The sequence below is a fragment of the Ascaphus truei genome, chromosome 1 (genome assembly GCF_040206685.1).
Source record: "Ascaphus truei isolate aAscTru1 chromosome 1, aAscTru1.hap1, whole genome shotgun sequence".
NCBI classification, from domain to species: domain Eukaryota; kingdom Metazoa; phylum Chordata; class Amphibia; order Anura; family Ascaphidae; genus Ascaphus; species Ascaphus truei.
In genome coordinates this window covers 494,710,156-494,733,434 of record NC_134483.1, presented here as the reverse complement: position 1 = coordinate 494,733,434, position 23,279 = coordinate 494,710,156, and the positions used below count along the sequence as shown (strand labels likewise).

The 23,279-nt window shown below is 44.4% G+C and overlaps 1 protein-coding gene across 1 annotated transcript in view; it reads left to right on the top strand.

Annotated features, from left to right (window-relative positions):
- The first annotated feature begins 292 nt into the window (after positions 1-292).
- The window catches only part of NCAPG (non-SMC condensin I complex subunit G), a 44,140-nt gene continuing 21,153 nt past the window's right edge, over positions 293-23,279 (top strand). The window contains exons 1-10 of the mRNA XM_075568847.1: positions 293-938; positions 2,432-2,632; positions 9,289-9,517; positions 11,281-11,426; positions 12,522-12,606; positions 13,898-14,090; positions 15,954-16,103; positions 19,737-19,877; positions 20,805-20,928; positions 21,197-21,286. Of these exons, the coding sequence (XP_075424962.1) occupies positions 828-938; positions 2,432-2,632; positions 9,289-9,517; positions 11,281-11,426; positions 12,522-12,606; positions 13,898-14,090; positions 15,954-16,103; positions 19,737-19,877; positions 20,805-20,928; positions 21,197-21,286 (1,470 nt within the window). The 5' untranslated portion in view covers positions 293-827. The remainder of the gene's footprint in view (positions 939-2,431; positions 2,633-9,288; positions 9,518-11,280; positions 11,427-12,521; positions 12,607-13,897; positions 14,091-15,953; positions 16,104-19,736; positions 19,878-20,804; positions 20,929-21,196; positions 21,287-23,279) is intronic.

Below are 23,279 nucleotides of genomic sequence, written 5' to 3'. Positions count from 1 at the left end.
CAACAGATGCATCTTCCTGACACCCGTGGGTCTCCTTGAGCTGCCACTTTTATTTTTCATTCAGGTTATTGTCCCAACCCAAATTCTTCCCACACGCTTCTTCTTCATAGTGGTCGCTGCGGTCTTCCACACAAGTCACTTCTATATGTGACCATCAGTTGTGGGAGAGGAAACTTGGTTATGTGCAACGAATGTTTTATTCAAAGGCTCCTCAGCCACTTTGTATTCACCGCGCGCCTCACGATTTCTGTCACGCGCTCTCTCACGCTATGTGACGGGGGCGCCTCGGGGCGGTACCCGCGCGCCCGGGCCTTGGAACTTAACCCTTTCGCTGCCTTTTGACGGGGGTCCAGTAACCAACGTGTTGATGGTTCCCCAGTTCCAGGTCTCTCTCCGGCAGCGAATTGGACAAAGTAGGGGGCTGGGAGCACGTACATGCGCGTGGCCAGTCATTGGATTTCAAAGCGGCGTGCGCGGCTCCGGGGGGTTTGAAATGCGTGGCGGGTTCCGGAGTGTGCAACCGTAACGGCAGCGCGCGCTTTTTTCTGAGCTCCGTCAGCCCCGCGAGACCAGCAGCCGGTGTAATAAGCAGTAATAACCCGGTGTAATAAGCAGGACGGGTGGTTATTATTATATCAGCAGACAGAGTTCCCTGGTGAAGTGGGCGGAGGAGCAGGAATACTTGTGATTGCCAGCTCTTCTTCTCGGGGTTTAATAGCACGGTTTTCTGCACGGGCAATCACATTGTACCCACAGAGTAATCACATATATACAGCAGATATATAACACACTGTGTGTGCGCGGGTTGGATATTTCCCATCGCGGCAATGACCGGAGAGAAGAAGCTTCTCCAGATAAAGAATGCCTTCGATTTGGCCCAAAAGCCGCATCAGAACCACGCGAAGCTGACTGCCTCTCTGAAGCTTACATACAACAAGGTAGTGTGTGTGTGTGTGTGTGTGTGTGTGTGTGTGTATATATGTGTATATATATAAAAATTAAGGTTATGTTGACCATAATAATGTGTGGCGAAGACCTACTAATAAGTCTCAAACTGCAGATCCAGTATAACCAAACTCACTGATGAGACCCACATGGTTGAAACTGTCTGTGAGTGGGTTTATTGGCTTTGCATCTCATCCCAGGCTGTGTTTAAAGCAGCATTCATATGCTTACGGCCGCGCTTATAGTGCTGGCGACACGACCTATGCCGTCGCCACTGGCGAAAGTTGAAATTTGATTTTTTTTAGCGTCGTCGCTGGCGACAAGGCCAGTGACGTCACTAAAAGGATTGGGCTGCGCAATTTGGTTTAGAGACACTCACGTGTAGACTGTCTCTAAAAAATCTAATTTACCCAGCTTCATAATTTTTCGTCACTCCGTCGCGCTTACTATAATCCCTTACGATGGAGTCCATGTGCTTTTCGGAGCGCCGTCGCAATGCACTATAAGTGCAACCTAAGGCTACGCTTATTGTGCCGACGGCGTCGCGTCAAAACAAATGTATTGCCGACGTCGCGTGTGCTTATAGTAAGCGTGAACCGAATTCTTGAAGCCGGTCAAATTAGATTTTTCAGAGGCTGTCGCCACATGTGACAGCCTCTGAACCAATCAAAGACCTGGTCGCCGGAAAGCGAAATACAACTTTCGCTAGTGACAACGGCAACTGGTGACGTCATCTGTCGCGTAGCCGTCGCACGCACTCTAAGCGTGGCCTAAGGGTTCTCCATGTAATGTGGAATTGAGACAAAAGGTGGCACTGTGTACTCATTTGCATGTAATTTCCCAGAATCCCTTGCTGCAGCGGAAGCATATGCTAGGTGATAATGGCGAAAAGCAGGGTTGCAGACCTGTCTATGACATGTGAATGTGCTCACAAGTAATATTTTTATATGCTATATTGAGTGTGTGTGTGTGTGTGTGTGTGTATATGTATATATATATATATATATATATATATATATATATATATATATATATATATATACACACACACACACACACACACACACACACACACACACACACACACACACACACACACACACACTGGTTGACAAATCACAAAAAAATCTACTCGCCACACAAAAAAAATCTACTCGCCACCTAGTACCAAACGTGTGCTGCTTGGGCCAATATTTACTCGCCCGGGGGGTTAAATCCACTCGCCCGGGGCGAGCAAATGTATAGGTTTGTCGAACACTGTATATATATATATGTGTATATATATATATATATATATATATATATATATATATATATATATATGATATCTCTGTCCCCATGACATATATACTGTGTACACATATGTATTGTGATTTGAATATATATGCTACTTTGTTACCTATGGCCTTGTATATCTCGTCAGTTTGAGGAATATCTTTAGATTTAGATCTGATTCGTAGTCTGATTATTATTGTTATTTTGGCAGATGGCGGATAAATCAATTTTCCACAAGGAATTTATTCACTTCCTGAAGTACCCGTTGATCGTTTACAAGCGGGAGCCATCGGTGGAGCGCGTTATGGAGTTCGTGGCGAGGTTTGTCACCTCCTTTCACAGGTCTGAGGATGGGGAAGAAGAGGATGAAGAAAACTCCCCCGTTAATTACCTATTTAATTTCCTGCTTGAGGTATGTCTGCTATTAACCCGCCTGCTTGAGAACTTGGATAACATTTTAACTATTGTTGTTACAAACACAGAGAGAGAGAGAGTCCTCGCTCAGCTGGGTATAAACTCTAATATTTATTTACGTACTAGAGGGGTGCTATGAGGGAATAGTAGACTACATATATACAGATTTTTGAAAGTCCCTCTTTAAGCACTCAACCTCTTCTGATATAACTTAAAATATAATGTTTTATTTGAGAAGAAAAAGAAATAACAACGCACTAATGAAAACGCTAGGAGATCTATAGGCAAACTAATGCTGTAGGTGTGTGGGCTCACTATGGGGTTAATGATCCAATGGACACCATCTGTCACTATCTATTAACTCTTTGACTTCCACGGCCTCTTCGACACGCCGACAGAGTTGCCACCTTCTGTTGAAGGCTAACCCAGAGACTTTCCAATGCCATTTTTATTTATTTATATATTTAATTCTCTTACCTTCTCCGGGGGGGGCATTTCTTCCTTCATGGTCCCATCAATATCGCTCAGCGATGTCAAATGGGGTTGCAATGACAATGGAACATCACAGGGCATCACATGGTGCGTGATGTCATGATAACACGGGGAGATGCTGCTGAAGAAGGTAAGAGCCGAAGCCCCGTCTGGAGATACGTGACCAAAATCTGTAGTCTCCAGGTCAAACCCGGAATGGTGGGAACCCTGCACCCCAATCACATGACAGCTTTCTGAAGCAGTCATGTGATTGCTTCTGTCACTGACTGAAGGGGAGGAGGCATCTGTTCAGATCGCATCAGCGTAAGATTTTGGACATGGCTACTACGTCATAGGTCACCCAAAGGGATAAAGCTGCAACCCTGACTTCATTTTAGTAATTAATTTTTTACAGTATTTGGAGGTTCCCCTCAAGCTAAATAATTCTGACAACTCCCTGATTCTTGAGATACTTGGTTTAAGGTGCAAGTGTTTTCTTGGCAAGCTAAGTATCTTCGAAATGGAAATCCCTAGGGCTGAAAATGGTGCGTTTTAGCTCAAGGGGACCCATTGTTCGAATACTATATAAAAAAACCTCTGTTTTTGGACAGAATTACTGCTTGAACTTGACAAACACAGTGGTGTCATTTATCGAAGCCTGTCCGCTGCAAAACCGGGACAAAACTGGCAAATACACTTCAACAGATTTATCAAACAAGAAAATCCCATTAATTTCCATTACCGTTTTTTCTTAAATCTGCATTTTTTTTCCCCATCCAGTTTTGTAGCTGCGAGCGTTTGATAAATAACCCATGTTTCCACACCACTGTAATATATCAAGAGTACTATGGAATCGTACTATATGTATAGATCTAGCAAGACTCGCTCACCCCAATGCTGCGGTTGAAGGAGCGAGTCTGTGGCTGCAGGGACTGTCTGCAAACTTCGTGTTACTCCATCTGTATGTATGTGTAATAGGAGAAGTGAATCTCCATGTAGTGCTACAGGGTATCCTTTGGTCAAGTCACATTAGGATAAAGATTTATAGAATTCCTTTAGTAGAGATCAGGATGAAGTCTGTATATTAAACTAGGATACTAGATCAAATATTAAGTATGCTGGGATAAAAACACAATTGGAGCCCCACATAAAGCTAGGACAGCATATGGGATCATGAAAACCCCAGCAACTTTAGATCCAGATAATGAACAGTTAAAGCAACTTCCATAGGCAGTAAGCCAGATAAGGAAATAAACGCTGTACTCACGGATCCGTTCTGTTGATTGAAGCAACAAGTGGGTTCATCCCTGCGTGCATCCTGTGGAGCCAAATCCGGAACAGTAAAAAGAGTAACATGGAGCATAGCAAAAATCAAAGAGAACTGGAGGCAGGATCAAAAGTAAAACAAAAAAAAGCTGTGTGTGCTGTGCACGCGCATAGTAAGTGAAACTTCTTTGACTTTTGTCACAGAAATTGTATTTGTATTGGTGATGTTTTAATTAAAAATCAAAATTCAATTTCATTGACAAAACGCAAATAAATTTGACTTAGAACATGCGTACACATCCCTTGTATTTGCACTAAGCGTGAATTCCTCGTGTGTGTGTGTGTGTGTGTGTGTGTGCGTGTGACTGTGTGACTGTGCGTGTGACTGTGTGACTGTGCGTGTGACTGTGCGTGTGACTGTGCGTGTGACTGTGCGTGTGACTGTGTGACTGTGTGACTGTGTGACTGTGCGCGTGACAGTGCACGATGCACGTGACAGTGCGTGTGTGCGCGACTGACTGTGTGCGCGACTGACTGTGTGCGCGACTGACTGTGTGCGACTGACTGTGTGCGACTGACTGTGTGTGTGTGTGCGTGTGACTGTGCGTGTGTGTGTGACCGTGTGCGTGCGTGTGACCGTGTGACGTATGCGCAGCCCCCCTGCACCTCACACATCCCCCTAACCTATTCACAGTCAGTGTGTGTGTGTATGTGTCAGTCAGTGTGTGTGTGTGTGTGTGTGTATGTGTGTCAGTCAGTGTGTGTGTGTGTGTGTGTGTATGTGTGTCAGTCAGTGTGTGTGTGTATATATGTATGTGTGTGTGTGTGTCTGTCACTGTATGTGTGTCTCTCTTTCTGTGTCCTGCCCCCTCTCTCCTGACTCCCCCCCCCCCCCCCTCAAAGGCAGGCAGAGCTGCGGACCCGCGGCGGCTCTGCCTGAGTCTCCTACTCCCCTCACACAGGCAGAGCTGCGGACCCGCGGCTGTCTGCCTGAGTCTCTCCTCCCCCCCCCCCCCCTCACAGACAGGCCGAGCTGCGGACCCGCGGCGGCTCTGCCTGAGTCTCTCCTCCCCCCCCCCCCCCCCCCCCTCACAGACAGGCAGAGCTGCGGACCCGCGGCGGCTCTGCCTGAGTCTCTCCTCACACCCCCCCACCCCCCCTCACAGACAGGCAGAGCTGCGGACCCGCGGCGGCTCTGCCTGAGTCTCTCCTCCTCCCCTCACAGACAGGCAGAGCTGCGGACCCGCGGCGGCTCTGCCTGAGTCTCCCCCCCCCCCCCCTCACAGACAGGCAGAGCTGCGGACCCGCGGCGGCTCTGCCTGAGTCTCCTACTCCCCTCACAGACAGGCAGAGCTGCGGACCCGCGGCGGCTCTGCCTGAGACTCTCCTCCCCCCCCTCACAGACAGGCAGAGCTGCGGACCCGCGGCGGCTCTGCCTGAGTCTCTCCTCAAACCCACCCCCCCCCCCCCCTCACAGACAGGCAGAGCTGCGGACCCGCGGCGGCTCTGCCTGAGACTCTCCTCCCCCCCCTCACAGACAGGCAGAGCTGCGGACCCGCGGCGGCTCTGCCTGAGACTCTCCTCCCCCCCCTCACAGACAGGCAGAGCTGCGGACCCGCGGCGGCTCTGCCTGAGACTCTCCTCCCCCCCCTCACAGACAGGCAGAGCTGCGGACCCGCGGCGGCTCTGCCTGAGTCTCTCCTCCTCCCCCCACCCCCCGGCGAGACGCGGCCGCACCGGGCACCGGGCAGATACTTTAATAAAGGCCCCCCCCCTCCGGAAGTGCTGCGTGGGCAGAGGCAGTGTCGGCGGGGAAGGGGGGCAGCGCGTCAGCGGGAGCTGGCTTCGAGGGGAGCGCTGCAGCGATCCCCTTCTGATGGTGCTGTGGGGAACGCAGCTCACTCTACCCCCCCCCCCCCCCGTTCCATGCCTCGGCCGGGGGAGGTCAGCAGGGAGTGGCGGCAATTAAATTTTGAGGGCTGCCGCCGCATGTCAGCAGGTGGGGGGAGCAGAGCTCGTTAGGAGCTGCGGCGGCGGTTACCCTCCATGATCCCTGGGCTCCTCTCCTCCTCCGACCCCGGCAGCGCTCAGTCAGCGGGACGCAGGAAAGCGGAGGTAGGGAGGAGAGAGGCTGCGCGGCATGGCAGCGGCCGTTAGGAGCGGCGGCTATCGCCGCCGCATATGTCACGGTGTGTGGGGGGTGTGGGGCTCGGGGGGGGTGTGGGGGGTGATTAGGAGCGGCGCCGGCGGCTATCGCCGCCGTCGCATCTGATTTGTGGAGCGGGTGTGATGTCAGTGTTGGGGTCGGGCTGAGCCAGAACACAGCCCGGCCTCAACTGCCAGCACTGACGTCACATCCGTTTCATTTCTGTCTCCACAATTCTTTTTTGCCCCATCACGAATGAGGTGCCACTAAGGAAGTTTCACTTCAAAAATGTATTGACACATGGTGCCCGTGAAGAAACTGACAACACTGACGCGTTTCCCGCTGTAGCTGTCGCTTTATCAAAGAGTGTTCTCTTCAGGTAACACACAACCTTATATAGGAGGGGAACCCCGGCGGAGGCACTGCAATCAGTGTCCCACCAGGTAATATGTTACCATACTAATCTACTATTGAACTAGCATTTACATTTGTTATAATATTGTACATTTTATCTAATCTAGCCTGCTTTGGTTTAAGTTTTCCATTCAAAGTACATATTTATTTTAGTTAGCTTGCTTTCACGTTTTAGCATTCTCTGTTTTTTATCATTGTTGTAGAGTTATTCTAATTATTTTTATTGTCATATGATTATCAATGCCCACTGTTATGTCTTTTGTGGTTGGGATGCTCCGGTGGAGGGGCGGACATCTTTTATGTGGCCTGACCTGCGATACTTTTTGTTGCTTGTGTCAGCAGTCAGTTTACCTGGTGAGACACTGATTGCGGTGCCTCCGCCGGGGCTTCCCTCCTATATAAGGTTGCGTTTTACCTGAGGAGAACACTGATAAAGCGCCAGTTGCTGCGGGAAACGCGTCGGTGTTGTCTCAGTTTCTTCATGGGCACGGTCAATACATTTTTTTTTTTTTTTTGCTCCTGTCTCCAGTTCTTTGATTTTTGCTATGCTCCATGTTACTCTTTTTCTATTGTTCCATCTGTATGTATTCTGACCAGGAAAAGACATGAAACTGGTAAAGCTAAAACAGTTTGATGTTCATAAAAATGTATTGTAGATTTTTGTGTACAAAATGTGTTTGAGCAGTTTGTCAAGAAGGGCCTTTACTGTTGTAGACGTTATTAAATGTCTAGTAGGTTGTAAAGGATATTTGACTTGTGTTCCTGTTAAGCACAAAGTCAGATGCATGAAGCGCCCCGCTGAAGGTTTAAACACATTATCAATGTAAGTGACGTTATTAAATTAAATCACCTTAAAATTAAGCTGATCTACAATGTTGTCATGTGTACAAAAAAACAGCAATAGACACATTAAAATTTCAGACGATCCAAATGGTAATTAATGCTGGTTACAAAAAGCTGTTTTAACAACATTTGGAGCTGTTTATTTTACTTTCTTTAGCAGTAGTGCCCTCTGCTGTTAAACATGCTTCATCACAAACAAGTAGATTGGAAAGTCGACAATTTTGCTGTCCTAGAGTAATTTGACAAAAAAATATTTAAATGGTTTATCAAGAGGGCATCTGTCCAGGTTCAATGTTCATACTTCTAATTAAACAAAAATGCACATTGGATAAACTTTAAATGCCAATAGTCGACACCTATGTGGTGTGTATATCTTTATATAGCACCATTAATGTACATGGCGCTTCACAGCCGTGATGTAGTGGTAATTAAAATTACAGGAGGGCAAAATGTGTTCATTTCATAAAAGTGTGCATGTTTTAAACATCCCCATTATATTTTGGTGATATCACCTTTCCTTTATTTATAGAAGCAAAAACAATCACTGATGGTGAAAAAATCAATGACCATGTGAACTTGTGATATAAATAAGCACTCATGTGCTAACGGATAAAGGCAACAATGAGACAAGAGAATAGTGAATTAATTGTATACTAACGAAAGTGCAAATGCAAAATTGGTATACAAACAACATTGACAGATGCAGCTTTTTCAAAAATATGTTTTCCCAAAATCCACAAGACAGAACAGCAGCAAATCCAAAGTGCAAACTTAACTCAAGGTGCATGTAAAAAATAAACCTAGTGGAACACAGCTAAGTTATGCATGAGATGATCCGAAAAACCAAATTTCCAACTCGCGTGGTGTGGGGAAAAAATCGTGCGTTATTCCAACATATGCGGAGGTCTGTGAGGAAGTTTTAGGCTTCCGTTGTATGTATAAAGGAAAGCGAGATGGAGAACATAGTTCAATTTAGATTTATGTAATTGCAAAACTATTGGTAGAGGAGTGAAAACACTCGCATGCTCCCAAGTAGAAAAGGCATTTTGATCACTCTGGGTCTGAAAGTATGCTGACCGGAGGCTCCACTCCTGCAAACACCGGCTGTGATTCTCCCATCCACGTGAGTGCGACATGTATAGTTTTTTTTTTTTTTTTTTTTTTTTATCTCCTCGTACATATTTTTTAGCTGTGTTGCACAATGTTTACTTTTTCATTTTTACATGCAATTTGAGTTAAGTTTGCACTTTGAATTTGCTGCCGTTTATTTATAATAACATGGTGGCATCGGTTGATTAGTGCACACATTTCAATCCGCTTATGTGTCCTCCATGAAAGCTCTCAAACCATATGTTAATTATTGCAGTTAAATCTATTAGTGAGCATTGTAAGCATCTGTGTATTGAATCTGCTTAATCCCTATTTGTTACATGAATGTTGGTATTTTAAATGTGTATTATTATTATTATTATTGTCGGTTGTTAATGTAATGATTTTTTTTTTCTCCCTCCTAGTCCCACAATGTCAGCAGCCAGTCTGTGAGGTTCAGAGTTTGCCAGCTTATTAATAAGCTTTTGGTAAACTTACCGGAGAATGCCCAGATCGATGATGATTTGTTTGATAGGATACATGATGCCATGCTGATACGCTTGAAAGATAAAGTGCCGAATGTGCGGATTCAGGCAGTCTTGGCTATGGCCAGGCTTCAGGACCCCAATGATGAGAACTGTCCTGTTGCAAATGGTGAGCAAAAACCTTAAATGTAATCCTTTTGCAAAGTTTAGAAGTACGTGTTTACATTTGACCTGTAGGTTTAATAGTGTTCCTCTATCTGCATAGTTTTCTATACCTCAGGCTTTTTAAAATCTATATTCACAAATATTGCTCTTACGGTCTTATCCTGTTCATTATTTTTGTGCTGAGAAGGAATGTTGCTGTAAAATGTACTCGGTCCTCATAATTTGTAATATTAATTGAATATATATAGTGCATTTAAGTTGTGAAACCACATATTAAAGCTTCGTGATGGTGGAGGTTATCGACTTGTTTGAGATGTTAGGCCTTCAAAGAGAAATATGTAACCCTTTTGCAATTTGTACTATTTGTGATTGAGGAAATTGTTTCTGCAATTGCATTAGTCCAGTTTCTAGCAGACCAGTTTTAAGGCCGCTTATGCCCATGCAAGTAAACTTCTGTTTTAATTGGAGCCAAGTTAATGGGTCAATCGGATACATCTTAAGGCCTCGTTCAGGGTGCAGGCTTCGGAGGGTGGGCGTGCTGACGTGCGAGCTGCCGTGGGACACAATGTATTCAAAATGAATACTGGTTGTCAGGGTAGCAGCTGCACTGTCTCCGAAGCCAGGAGTTGACGCTGGCTACAGTTTCAATAAACAAAAAAATCGTTTTTTGAAGCTGCAGCAGCGTCACTGGGACCTCGGCACAATGAAATCATTCTTGAGAATGATTTCAAGACTGCAACTTCGATCCCTAAGCTGCTGTCTGTAGCCCCGCCCCCTCCCCGCCTCCTCAACTCCTGAAAAAGTCTGCCGCGCGCACACGCGAAAGCCCACCCTCCAACTCCTGCCTCTGGCACCCTGAACGAGGCCTAAGAACTTCATCTTGGGCAACACAGAGACGGCTATAGATAAAGTATAAAGCGCTGTAAGGAAGCCCTGAGTCTGTCTACCAGCACAGCGGAAATGTTTAAGAATGGAGTAATGGGGGAGGGGTTGCAGACGATTAGGAGGAATCAGTAGATACTAATAGCTTATGAGTGATACATGGCATTTCACAACCCTATACATTCCACAACCCTATATATTCCACACAAAAAAATTCAAGTCCGTTTGCTTGAACTAATGAGGCAGAATGAAGCTAGGCAAGGATTTTATTTGAAGTGTTTCTAAATAATAGTACCCCTTTGGCTACCAGCTGCATGAATAATGTAGGCCAGTAGTGTTTGGGTAATTCCAGACCTTCTTTATGTGATTACCTGGATACCAGCTGCTGTGGAAACCATAACAAGATGCAGCGCTTGGTATTGCCGTTATCACAACATGGGTCTGATGGCAGGTATAGGATTAATTAAATTGAGTCACTGCAATTACTTCTAGCAATAACAAAAACTTCCCTGCTATGCTGTATGTATCACGTGCACAGAACAAATAGTTCTTAGGAGAGGAAATCCCACCTTATGAAATTACTTCCCTTTTTTGAGGGGTTAACAATCCACCCCATGAAAAATGAATTGCCTCGTGACTTGTCATCCTTCAGCGTTAGTACTTCACTTTCTGAGAGTATAATGTGTGTAACAAAGTTGGTTAGTTGACTGGATGCAGAAGTGTTTGCCCTGATTTTCAGTTAAATGTAGGCTTAGCTTTTCTTAAGACTGTCCTCTGTTTACCATCGCTAAAGGGTATGGTTGGCCGTTGTAAATTTATAGCTTTTGTCCTCATTCAAAAACACTTATAAATAATGCTTTCTCTTTATATTTTTTTTATTTTAAGCTTACATGCATTTGCTGGAAAACGATTCTAATGCAGAAGTCCGTAGAGCAGCGCTGACCTGCATCGCTCCTTCAGCAAAAACCTTGCCCAAAATTGTAGGTCGCACAATGGATGTGAAGGAACTTGTAAGGAAGATGGCATATCAGGTGATCAAAGACTGTAATATGCAAGTGTGGTATAGAGCCCAAGACAAATCCCAAATGATTGTATTTTTCTATAACGCTGTCTGTGTATGCTGCGCTTTTATGCATAGGTGACACGGGTGCACTAGCACACTGGAAGGAAGTTTGTTATGGTATACGTTCAGATTCGATTATATATAATGTAAAAGTGAGAAATGTTTTCCAGAAGTAACGAAACACTGGGGGATATTATATGAAGTAACGAGAGGAAGAGATAAACCATACTTTTCAGTGATTAATGGAACAGCCTCATTGCATACATGGTGGATGCAAATATAGTATTGAATCTAATATTGTGACGCGTGTAATGAAACCCGAAGGTCTGGAAAGTGGTTTGTATAGTTATCTACTGTATTGCAGCAAGTACACTTTGTTCTTTTTCTGGTATCTTCTATATATTCATATACCATTATATAATGCATGCAAATATTTTATTGCATGTAAAAAAAAATGAACATCTGTATAACAGATTACTTGTATTGTAGTGTGCTTATTTTGTATAATATTTTTGGAAACGGCTGTTCTTAGCTTTGCACATGTAAATACATTGAAGGATGTAAATGCTTTTCTGTGCATCCTGTATGCCAGGCCTGCACAACTTTATAAAGTGAAAGGGGCCAAACCCTCTTACCGGCGGCTGGGCCGGCGATCTCCGTCTTCTCCCCTGAAAATTCTACGGTTTCCCCTGCAGGTCCTGAAAAAAATGGCCGTGCGGCGTCAAATGATGCCACGTTGCCATGGCAATGGGGCGCCGTGACATCACGGCGCCACGCAAATGGCGTTGCGTGACGTCAGTCACTTGGCGTCCCATAGCCATGGCGTCATTTGGTGCCGCGCGGCCATTTTATTTTTCAGGACCTTCAGGGGGAAACAGTAGAATCTTCAGAGGAGAAGACGGAGATCGCCGCATAGTGAGTCCGGGCTGGCCGCATGCGTTATGTTGTTCAGGTCTGCTGTATGCAATAGGCACAGTGTAAAATCTTTTAAAGTGTTTTAACCTGTTTTCAAAGATTTCCGAATTTTACAAAGTATATCATTGTTGTGTTTTTATTTTGAAAGGTGTTGTCGGAAAAGGTTCACATGAGAGCTTTAACTATTGCCCAGAGAGTTAAACTATTGCAGCAGGGACTTAATGACAGATCAGGTAAGGTATAGTGTATGAAATGAAAACCGGTAATAAAAAAATACTTGTTTAGCAAAAATATATTCATCTATGGCCTTAAAATGATTATACCATGTTCAATTAATGGAGATCACACAAGTGTACATAATATCATTTAAAATGATATATCCACATGATGGTTAATATACTTTCTATTAAAGCAGCAGTGCAAGCTGCCTTTTCCCCTCTGCCCCCCCCCCCCATATTAATATGTGCATTAATACAATACACACAATGATAACTAGTTAGTTAAGTTCCCGATCGATCCGTTCTCCTGTGAAATCGGCGAAGATTCGGCTCGGGCGTTCAGTAAATGTCTGTCAGTGCAGTAGAAGTCCAAAGATGGAAGAAGATTATCATGGGACAGGCAGTGACTACACTTGGTGCACTGCTAAAGCGAGGGCAGGGCTCAAAAGGGTGTGTGCCAGAGTCTGTTTCAGGGGAGGAAGGGGATGTGACTTTGTAAATGGTTGCTATAGAAACAAAAATGCTTGTTACATTATAATACATTAAAAATGTAATTCAGTTGGTGAAAAAAAAATTCTGCAAAATGGCCGCGTGACGTCATGATGCCGTGTTGCCATGGCGATGTCACGTGCCGTCGCGCAGCGTTTCGTTACCATGTCAACGTGGCATCATATGATGCTGTGTGGAAATTTTGAATAGTGCTGCAGGAGAAAAACATGATTTTAAAGAACAAGACGGAGATGACCGGGGGACACTGCCGCAGTATGCAGTCGCCCTGGGTGTGTTTGTGTATTTATTGTTGAATCCAAGTTTTTTAACAGCTCGGTTTCCTCCACTGATGGAATGAATTCTAGAAAAATGTCAAGTTCAATTTTCTAAATGGAGTGAAGACATTACAGAAAAGGCTGTAATCAGGAGTCTTTTTGGCCAGGATTTTAGGTCACTGTATTTTGTTGCACAAATTGATATAGACTCAAAGGTTTGAGGCTGTGATGTGTTTTCCTATCATAATTAACCATTTCACTTTGATTTAACGTTTTCAATCTCTAGGAAACATTGGTACAAAATAGATGATGCTAGTCATGTCTCATTTAAAGGAAAAAAAGTAACATAAATATAAATATCCGCCACTACTAAATCACAGCTTGCCTTTGAAATATAGTATAATATACACTGTTTGTTAATAACTTCTAAATGAATCAAGATACAGGTACCGCTCTACTATTCAAACTGATTGTTTCATTCCGTCTTATTAATGTCTTGGCATCATTAAAAGGATTGGAAATATGAATATATTTTCTTACAGGAGCAGTGAAAGAAGTGATGCAGAAAAAAGTTCTTCAGGCTTGGCTCAGATTTACTGAGGGGGATGTCTTAGAATTGCTTCATCGCCTGGATGTAGAAAATTCTCCGGAGGTTGCCGTCTCTGCACTTAATGCATTGTTCTCTGTGTCGCCTCTCAATGAGCTAGTCCAGAACTGCAAAAACATTGATGAGAGGTATACTGTAATCAAGCTATTGTCAGGTGTCCTTGCATGTTTTAAAGCTTATCCTCGTGGAATCCTATTTAGGCTAGGTTTGATTATGAACTAAACAAATGGCAAATGCACTTGGTATTAATTTGATTTGGATGTAGGTTATCACCAAATATGGTTTGGCTGGGTTTTCTTTGGGATACTGTTGAAATCAACTGGCCTTGCTCTAAAATACAGGGTCAAGATCTGCTTTGAGTAGGGATTTTTTAATTGGCTAGAGGCCTATTTTATTAACAACATAAGAATTGCCAATGCTGGATAATTTGTTGTAACCGAGCATCATGTCTCTAATTGGCAAGTATTGGAAGCTTCTGGCATAAATAATCACCTTCCTTGCTTCAGCGTTCAGAGGTGAAGTAGCCCTGTACTGATGGTGTACAGAAATAGGACGTGTATTCCCCTCTTAAAGGTGCAGTTCACTCACAAAAATGACAAGGCGGCAAACTTTATTTTCTGTCATAGCTCTTCATTTAAAAAGGTCAAAAGCCTGCAGTAGTGTTCCTATGACATCCTCTGCTGTTTGTTCTACACAACCAAGCAACGTGGAGCTTCCCATGCATGACTTCAGAGACTCGGGCCTCGTCCAGGTCGGCGGTGAGCTCACGCTGGACACGTTGCGACATTGCACGTGGCCGGCGTGAATGGGCGGGTGCGCCGGTTCGGCGCTCAACCGCTTGCCGAGCAAGCAAAATTGATTTTGCTGCTCGCAAGCGCGTCACGTGAGCGGTTCGCCCAATGAGGATTAACCAGCTCCGTGATATCGTGGCCGTGCCCCCAGACGCGCACCTAGCCGGTCAAGAATCGCCGGGCAGCGCTGGAGCGCCAGCGCGCCTGCTTCCACCCTGGATGAGGCCTCATTTACAAGAAATTATCTTATCCTGAGTTGCTCGGATAATGCTCTTTGAAGCTTAGTGATTTCACAGTGGGATGGACTTGGTAGCCATATTGACTTTGGAGTTTTGCGGGGCTAATGTTTCTGGGAGAAAACAGGCTTTAAATATGCCACACTTGATCACTTACACATTAGTTCAAACTTAAAGGAGCCTTTCCCCTCCCCCCACCCCCCAACAGTAAATTGTACAATTTATATAGTTTGTTTTAAGATGTGAAATGATTTGTTTGACCAGTTCTGATTTCTCTAGATGGAGCCCTGTTCCATTGTAAATTAGTGTGTGTTCCTGACTAAACTGAGGAGCTCTCTTTTGTTTTTCTGGGTGATGAGCTTCTTTTACATACTTTAAAGCAGCAATACAAGTTTCCTTTTTTTTCTCGTCATAATTACCGGCACGGAGCAGCATTAATTTCAGTTCTGAGCCCCCCTGCTTCCCGAAATACTTACCTCCGTACTGGTGCCGTTTTAAATGTCCAGGTCACGCGGGCCGAAAGGAAGCCGCATCGGATGACAGAACCGGTTGCTATTGGTCCGCAGGACATTGAAACACTGCCATTTCTTTAGGCACACAAGTTCCCAGGCTGTATAGATACCAGCACCGCTACGGAGGTAAGCATCTCTGGAAGAAGTATTCGATGGAGCTGAAACCAACACAGTTCCGCTTCGAAGACCCCCTGCTTCAATCCTGTTATAAAACAATAACAATAGATTAAACCTGTATTGCTGCTTTAATATACTGTGAAAAGTTTTCATGTGTAATGCAACATACCATCATTTTAAATGATTATGCAATTTAACTTCATGCTAGAGTAATTTTATTTTCCCAACAAAATAATCTGCTGATTATGCCAGTCTGCAGAATAGTAAAGCTCTATTACGACACAAGCCGTTTTTAATGTTGTGTTTTTTTTATTTATTATTTTTTTCCCTTCAAGGAAATTGATCCCGATAGAAACTCTTACTCCCGAGAACGTTCTGTACTGGAAAGCACTGTGCGAGTACCTAAAGTCAAAGGATGATGAAGGGGAGGCTGCACTTGAACAAGTTTTACCAGAGCCCGCTGTCTATGCAGACTATCTGTTAAGGTAAGGATGGTCCTCAGACATTTTTTTAAAATTATTATTATTATTATAAGAACTGCACAAAATGTTTTTGAGACTTGTATAATACAAGTTGCATAACTATATTTAAAAAAAATAAATAAATATGTATGCCCAGAGCCTTAATTGGACACATTTTTTTTTACATTCTTGTTATGGGCTTTTTTTTTCTTTTTCTAATGGTATATATTATTTGCTTATGGGTAGTTTGCTTTCTAGATGCATTATTTTTAATGTTGATTAACAAAACATTTGGCATGATTGTCCTATACAAGAATATTCACCCTTTTTTTTTCAAGCTTATTACATTTAGAAGTGTCATCAATCCTGTAATCCTGTAATGCTGTAAAATTAAGGGGGGATTGCTGCTTTAATATTCACAACATGGCGTCTAGCCATCATTTCACTATTTGTATCTTGCACTGATGTACAGTTTCACAATATGAAGTATCCACTTTGCAATGCACTTACTGTATATTGGTAATATACAGTATAAAAGCCATTGCTTGGCTGCGCTTATAGTGGCTTGCGACGGCGATGCGACATTGCTCCAAAACAAATCAATTGACTCCGTCACCAGCGAGCGACATTGCGGGAAAAAATTTGGTAGCCGGGTCTATTTGATTTTTTATTTATTTTTTATATATAGAGACAGTCGCCACATGTGACTGTCAAAACCAATCAGACCGCGACCCGCCCCCTTTGGTGACGTCGCTGGCGACAGTCGCTTCAAATCATATTACAACTTTCGCTGTTGGCGACGGGTGATGTCATGCATCGCCAGCACTATAAGCGCGGCCTTAGACTCCTTCACGTACAGCACTGAATGTCAGAAGCTGTTTTGCAACATTGGTTAACGAGCCGAAAACTGATTAAGATGCTTTTGTTACAATAAAGCTATAAATAGCATTTTGACTGTTAAAATTTTTTTAAATATTGCCATCTGTCATAGAGTATTTTTTTCCAACGATGAGAAACAGGACATTCAGAAATGCACTGAATTGTTTCTAAGTGGGAGTGACCGTGGCTTTTATACTGTATATTACCAATATACAGTAAGTGCATTGCAAAGTGGATACTTCATATTGTGAAACTGTAAATCAGTGCAAGATACAAATAGTGAAATAATGACTAGACGCCATGTTGTGCATATTAAAGCAGCAATCCCCCCTTAATTTTACATCATTACTGGATTGGAACAGGGGGGTTCCTTAGAGCTTAACTTTGCTACTTTTAGCTCTGGTGACACCCCAAGTTTCTGACATACTTAGGCTGCAACCAGGGTGGGAGCGCGCCAGCGCTCCAGCGCAGTGACGTCATGCGCTCTGCTTGGCCTTGCGATTTATGGTCAGATAGTTGCGTGCGGGTCGGGGGCCGTGGCCATGATGTCACGGAGCTGGTTCACCCTCATTGGGCGAACTGCTCACGTGATGCGGCAGAAACAAATTTACTTGTCTCTGCAAGCAGCTGAGCGCCGTGGGCACGTGCAGGCGCGCGCTCACGCTGACCACACACATTGTAGCAATGTGTTTCATCGTGGCTAAGCTCGGCATCACCCTGGCTGCAGCCTTAGAAGGGAAGCTTAAAGCATTGCTTCCTGTGTTTTTTTTGAAGTGAAACTTCTTTAGTGGCACCTCTAATGGGATAAAACTGGATGATGTGGGGCGAAATGTGAAACGGAAGTGACGTCACGTAATGGACGCCACTCCGCTCACACCGCCCCTGTCACATGTTGCGGCGGCGATAGCCGCCGCCGGCGCCGCTCCTAATCGCCGCCACACCCCCCCACACACCGTGACATATGCGGCGCATGCCCAGTTGTGATGGCGCCGCTGACGGACGCCACACATGCGCAGAAGCGGCTGGCAGCGGCGTCGTTCCCCCCACACGTGTTCGCGGGCCCCAGGAAGCGGTGACATACGGCGCAACACACGCGCGGCACAGGGGCTCGGCGCCGGGTCCTGGAAGAAGGGGTGACCCGGGCGGCACGCATGTACCCCGCGGGGGGGGGGGGGAAGGGTGTGCGCCACCCACCCACCCACACCTCCCCGCACACTGACTGACTGACCCCCACCCACACCTCCCCGCACACTGACTGACTGACCCACCCACACCCCCCCACACACTCTGACCCACCCACCCCCCCCCCCACACACTCTGACCCACCCACCCACACACCCCCCCACACTCTGACCCACCCACACCCCCCCACACACTCTGACCCACCCACACCCCCCCACACACTGACTGACACACACACTGACTGACACACACACTGACTGACACACACACTGACTGACACACACACTGACTGACACACACACTGACTGACACACACACTGACTGACACACACACTGACTGACACACACACTGACTGACACACACACTGACTGACACACACTGACTGACTGACACACACTGACTGACTGACACACACTGACTGACTGACACACACTGACTGACTGACACACACTGACTGACTGACACACACTGACTGACTGACACACACTGACTGACTGACACACACTGACTGACTGACACACACTGACTGACTGACACACACTGACTGACTGACACACACACTGACTGACTGACACACACACTGACTGACTGACACACACACTGACTGACTGACACACACTGACTGACTGACACACACTGACTGACTGACACACACTGACTGACTGACACACACACACACTGACTGACACACACTGACTGACACACACACACTGACTGACACACACTGACTGACTGACACACACACTGACTGACACACACACTGACTGACTGACACACACACACTGACTGACTGACACACACACACACACTGACTGACTGACACACACACACACTGACTGACTGACTGACTGACACATACACACACACTGAGTGACATACACACACACACCCACACTGACTGACACACATACACACACTGACTGACACACACACACTGACACACATACACACAAGGAATTCACACTTAGTGCAAATAGCTAATACAGGGGATGTGTGCCGAGCACGCACATTATAAGTCAAATTTATTTGCGTTTTGTCAATCAAATTGTATTTTGATTTTTAATTAAAACATCACCAACACAAATACAATTTCTGTGACAAAAGTCAAAGAAGTTTCACTTACTATGCGCGTGCACAGCACACACAGCGTATTTTTTTTTTTTTTTTTAATAAAGGATTTAAATGGCCACCAATAGGAGTTTACTATCGGTTCAAGACTGGCAGACCTTTTTTGTTTTCCATGGAGGGCAATTTAAACCCGGTAACTTCACTGGTATTTTGGCACCTCGGGGTGGGTGGAATTAATGGAGCTGCAGAGCGCGGTCCAGCTCCAGGAGATGCCCCCGGTTGATATCCTGTTAAAGGGGAGGAGGTGTAATTGCTGTTATGTGTAGTGGTGCAAAGAACTATAGCACACTCCGTGATTCTCTGTTTTTGTATAATGGAGAGAGAGTCATTTTAGTTTCCAAGGTTGGTAAACCACTCCATTTATTTACTGCCTGTAGTACACTGCTAACTAATAATTTTCAACATAACATTTTATGAAGACTCGAGCCATGTGAGATACTTTGATTTCATGCTGTTTCTTATTTTAGTTATCTTCAAAACCCTGCTGTTCTCACAGAGGAACAAAAAGCGGATATGACACAAATTGAAGACATGCTGACTAAAGAATTTATAGGTCAGCAGCTGATTCTTATAGTCGGCTGTCTAGATACCAGTGAAGAAGGAGGCAGGTTGGTCGAAATACTTTCTTGTATGTTGTTCGCTACAGTACTTCACCTTTTATTATAGAAACCTTCCCACACACTCCTACTTTATTGTTTTACCTCTTAGAAACATTAAATCTAGCTGAAGTATATTTAGAACATTCTTAGCTGTAGCACGTACAATGTCCTTTGATTATTTAATAAAGACTGCTCTTGCGTATAGAAAGAACAATTAATGTTCTCAATTATTTCTTTGTACTTTTTTTGTTTTGTTTTTGCTGATTTGCATATGATGTGTAAATGTTGTCTTTTTTAAATTATATTTTTAAGTGTACAAACGGTTTTGAAGGATTCTTTTGGACGAATCTGATTTTTTTTTATTTTTTACAAAGTTCAAAATTCATTAGATTGCATATTATACATACATGAACAAGCTTCTAACTTTGGCTCTTTAATGAGCTTTGGATTAGAATCGACACAATACCGGTATTGTTTCCATCACTTAAATGAGCAATCCGACGTGTTTTTTAAAAATTATTATTTATTTATTTTTAACCATTAAAGTAACATTTTTCGTATTTCACTGTTAAATATGCATCTTTCCCTTTTCCATGTCGGCTGAATTTACGCATATCCTGATTTATATAGCTTCTGAATCCATCATTGGTTAAACAAAAACAATTAACCTCTAGTTTTGAGGACTGACAGTCTTATGACTTTAAATAAAGATCTTCACCAATGTCATTAATGCCTCAATAAATTAAACCAATAAGGCAGATCGCCTCAATATGACATCGACTCTTTCAAGGAAAAAGTATTGTGAAATTGTGCTCATTCATGTGTACAGTATTATCTGAAAATTGGGTATGCTTATTAATTTATATATATTTTTTACACGCTGTATATTTCTTTTGACAATACTTAATGTATTTTTTTTTCTCCTGTTTATTCTAGGAAACGCCTTCTTGCTGTCCTACAAGAGATGCTTGTGATACCTAATACACCAACTTCCCTTATAACGTGTCTAGTGGAATTATTGCTCCGTATTGTTAAAGATGATGACCGGAGAATTCAAATTGTATGTAGCTTAAAGTCTCTGTAAAGAAAAAAAAAAATGTTTTAAGTGGGTTCTAAGGTCGTGGATCTTTAACATGTGTGACTTTAGTTTGATCCTATATTACTAATGATATAATACAATATTACACTAGATTAGACTACCAATGTATCTCCCATAACTGATATCAAGGGACTCTTCAGTCTATTTTATAAAAACTAAAGGCATAAAATAATGAAGACATGCTGAGTTTTTATTTGTCAATGTAAAACATTTTAACCCTTAAAATTAGGTGGCAGAAATAGTCTCTGAGCTGCGAGAGCCAATTGTTAGCGTGGATATACCAGCGGATGCCGCGAAATCAAGGAAATTACAGTTAAAGGTAAGGCATGTTTGAATTCATATCTCCTTTCTCTGAAACCTGATTGCTTGTGCGAGTTGTATGTTTGTCTATACAAGCATGTAGTGTTATTTTGTTCAGCATTAATAAAATGGCAATGGGGCATTGGCTGCTAATGCAGATATCAGCTGTTGCATATTAAAAAAAATGACCACATTGTAAACATTTATATAATTAAACAAACTTTCAGGTTAATGTCTGTAAAAGTTAGCTTAAAATACATTGTCACGGGAGACAAGACTATTACACAGGGATCGTCGGCACCAAGCAGAACAAAGGAGTTAAATAAACAGCGTTTATTTCGTTCGGAGCCAACAGGAATGCAGAAATGCAAGCTTAGCTTGCCAAAAGGGGGTTAATGGGGGAATCCTAGCTCTCTAGGTGCTGGGTGCTGCTGTAGCTAGCTTTACCCAAGTTGACTCTAACAATCATTCGGCCTAAGAGTATCGCAGAAATAGAAAAGTCCACTGACTTTTTTTCTCTTTTGAGACCACTTATGCGTATGCCCAAATAAAGCTTTTTGTATTTTTTCACTTACGTGGGTTCCCGAGCTAATTTTGACTTGCTTCACTTCTGCTCTGGATTTCTTCCTTGTTTCTTCATGCCTCAGAGCAGGGGAGCGCAATCCTTTTCCCCTGCCGGCTGTCCCCCTCTCCTCGCGCCCCCCCTGCTTACCTTGACTCAGACGTCCTGGTGTGATGACGTGGCAACGTGATGTCACAAGACTCTGCGGCGTCATTTGCCGCCGCGTTGCCATACAGAAGAGTCACCAGGAGGCGTCTGGATAAAGCTAAGTTGAAGTTACCCCGCGCCCCCCGTAGCGAAATCTGCATCCCCCCACTTTGCGCACCGATGCCTCCGAGTATCCCTAGTACCTTGGGATGTTAGCCGCTCGATTCTCCGTTGAAATTTCCCGATAGTCTCTGGCACCAAGACTAGCTATTAACCACGGAATAGGGCCGAATAACACTAGACTCTTGCATCTGAAACCATGGAAGACAGGTTGCCGACCAATCAGCGAAGAGATTGTGTTCGCTAGCCAATATGAGACAGTAGGCTTTCCTGAAACGGACCAATCCAGGCCATGGGAGATGACACTTAGGGCAGCCCACAGGGATAGGTTTAAGCAGTGGTAATTGAGGTGGGGCTTGGACCCAGGCCTCGGTTCCCATTTTCAGCCCGATACCTTTCGCAGAGATTGGTGCTTGTGTGTCAGTGATGAACAATAGTTCTGCTGTTGGAATACATGTTCTCCTGACCGAAGTGCATGCCCTCCCCTACTTACCCAAGGACTTCACATAGCTCAAATTTGGTAACAGACCCAGGTTTCATTGTGTACTGGCCAGGCTCTATGAATTACCAGCCCACCACACAAGGAAGCCTTAGGCCGCGCGTATAGTGCCGGGGACGGGTGACGTCACCCGTCGCCGCTAGCGAAAGTTATATTTCGCTTTGCGGCGGCGTCGTCACGGGCGTACTGGCATTTTATTTGTTCTGGGGCTGTCACATGAGACGACAGCCCTTGAAAAATCAAATATTGCCAGCTTCCAAAGTTCGCAACGTCGCATTGTCGCCGTCGAGCTTACTATAAGCGGCGGCAATGTATTTGTTTTTGGGCGAAGTCGCCCGTCGCGGGCACTATACGCCTGGCCTTAGGCTGCGCATATAGTCCCGGCGATGCGACCACGTGACGTCATCTGTCGCCGTTGTAATAGTGATTCCTGCTTATAGTGCAGGAGACGAGAGGGCGACAGGAGGCATGACCGTGAGTGGTTCGCCCTCATTGGCTGAATCGCTCACGTGCTGCTGACGTCACGCGACGAAAAAAATAAAATTCTATTTTCAGCGATTTTTGTCACGCTATCGCGCCCATTATGGTCCCTGCCTTATTCCTACATGCGCTCGTCCTCGCATGCCAATTGCAACCTCTGCTCCTTCTGGTGTCAACCCCTCCAATCTCATACCCATCCCCTGC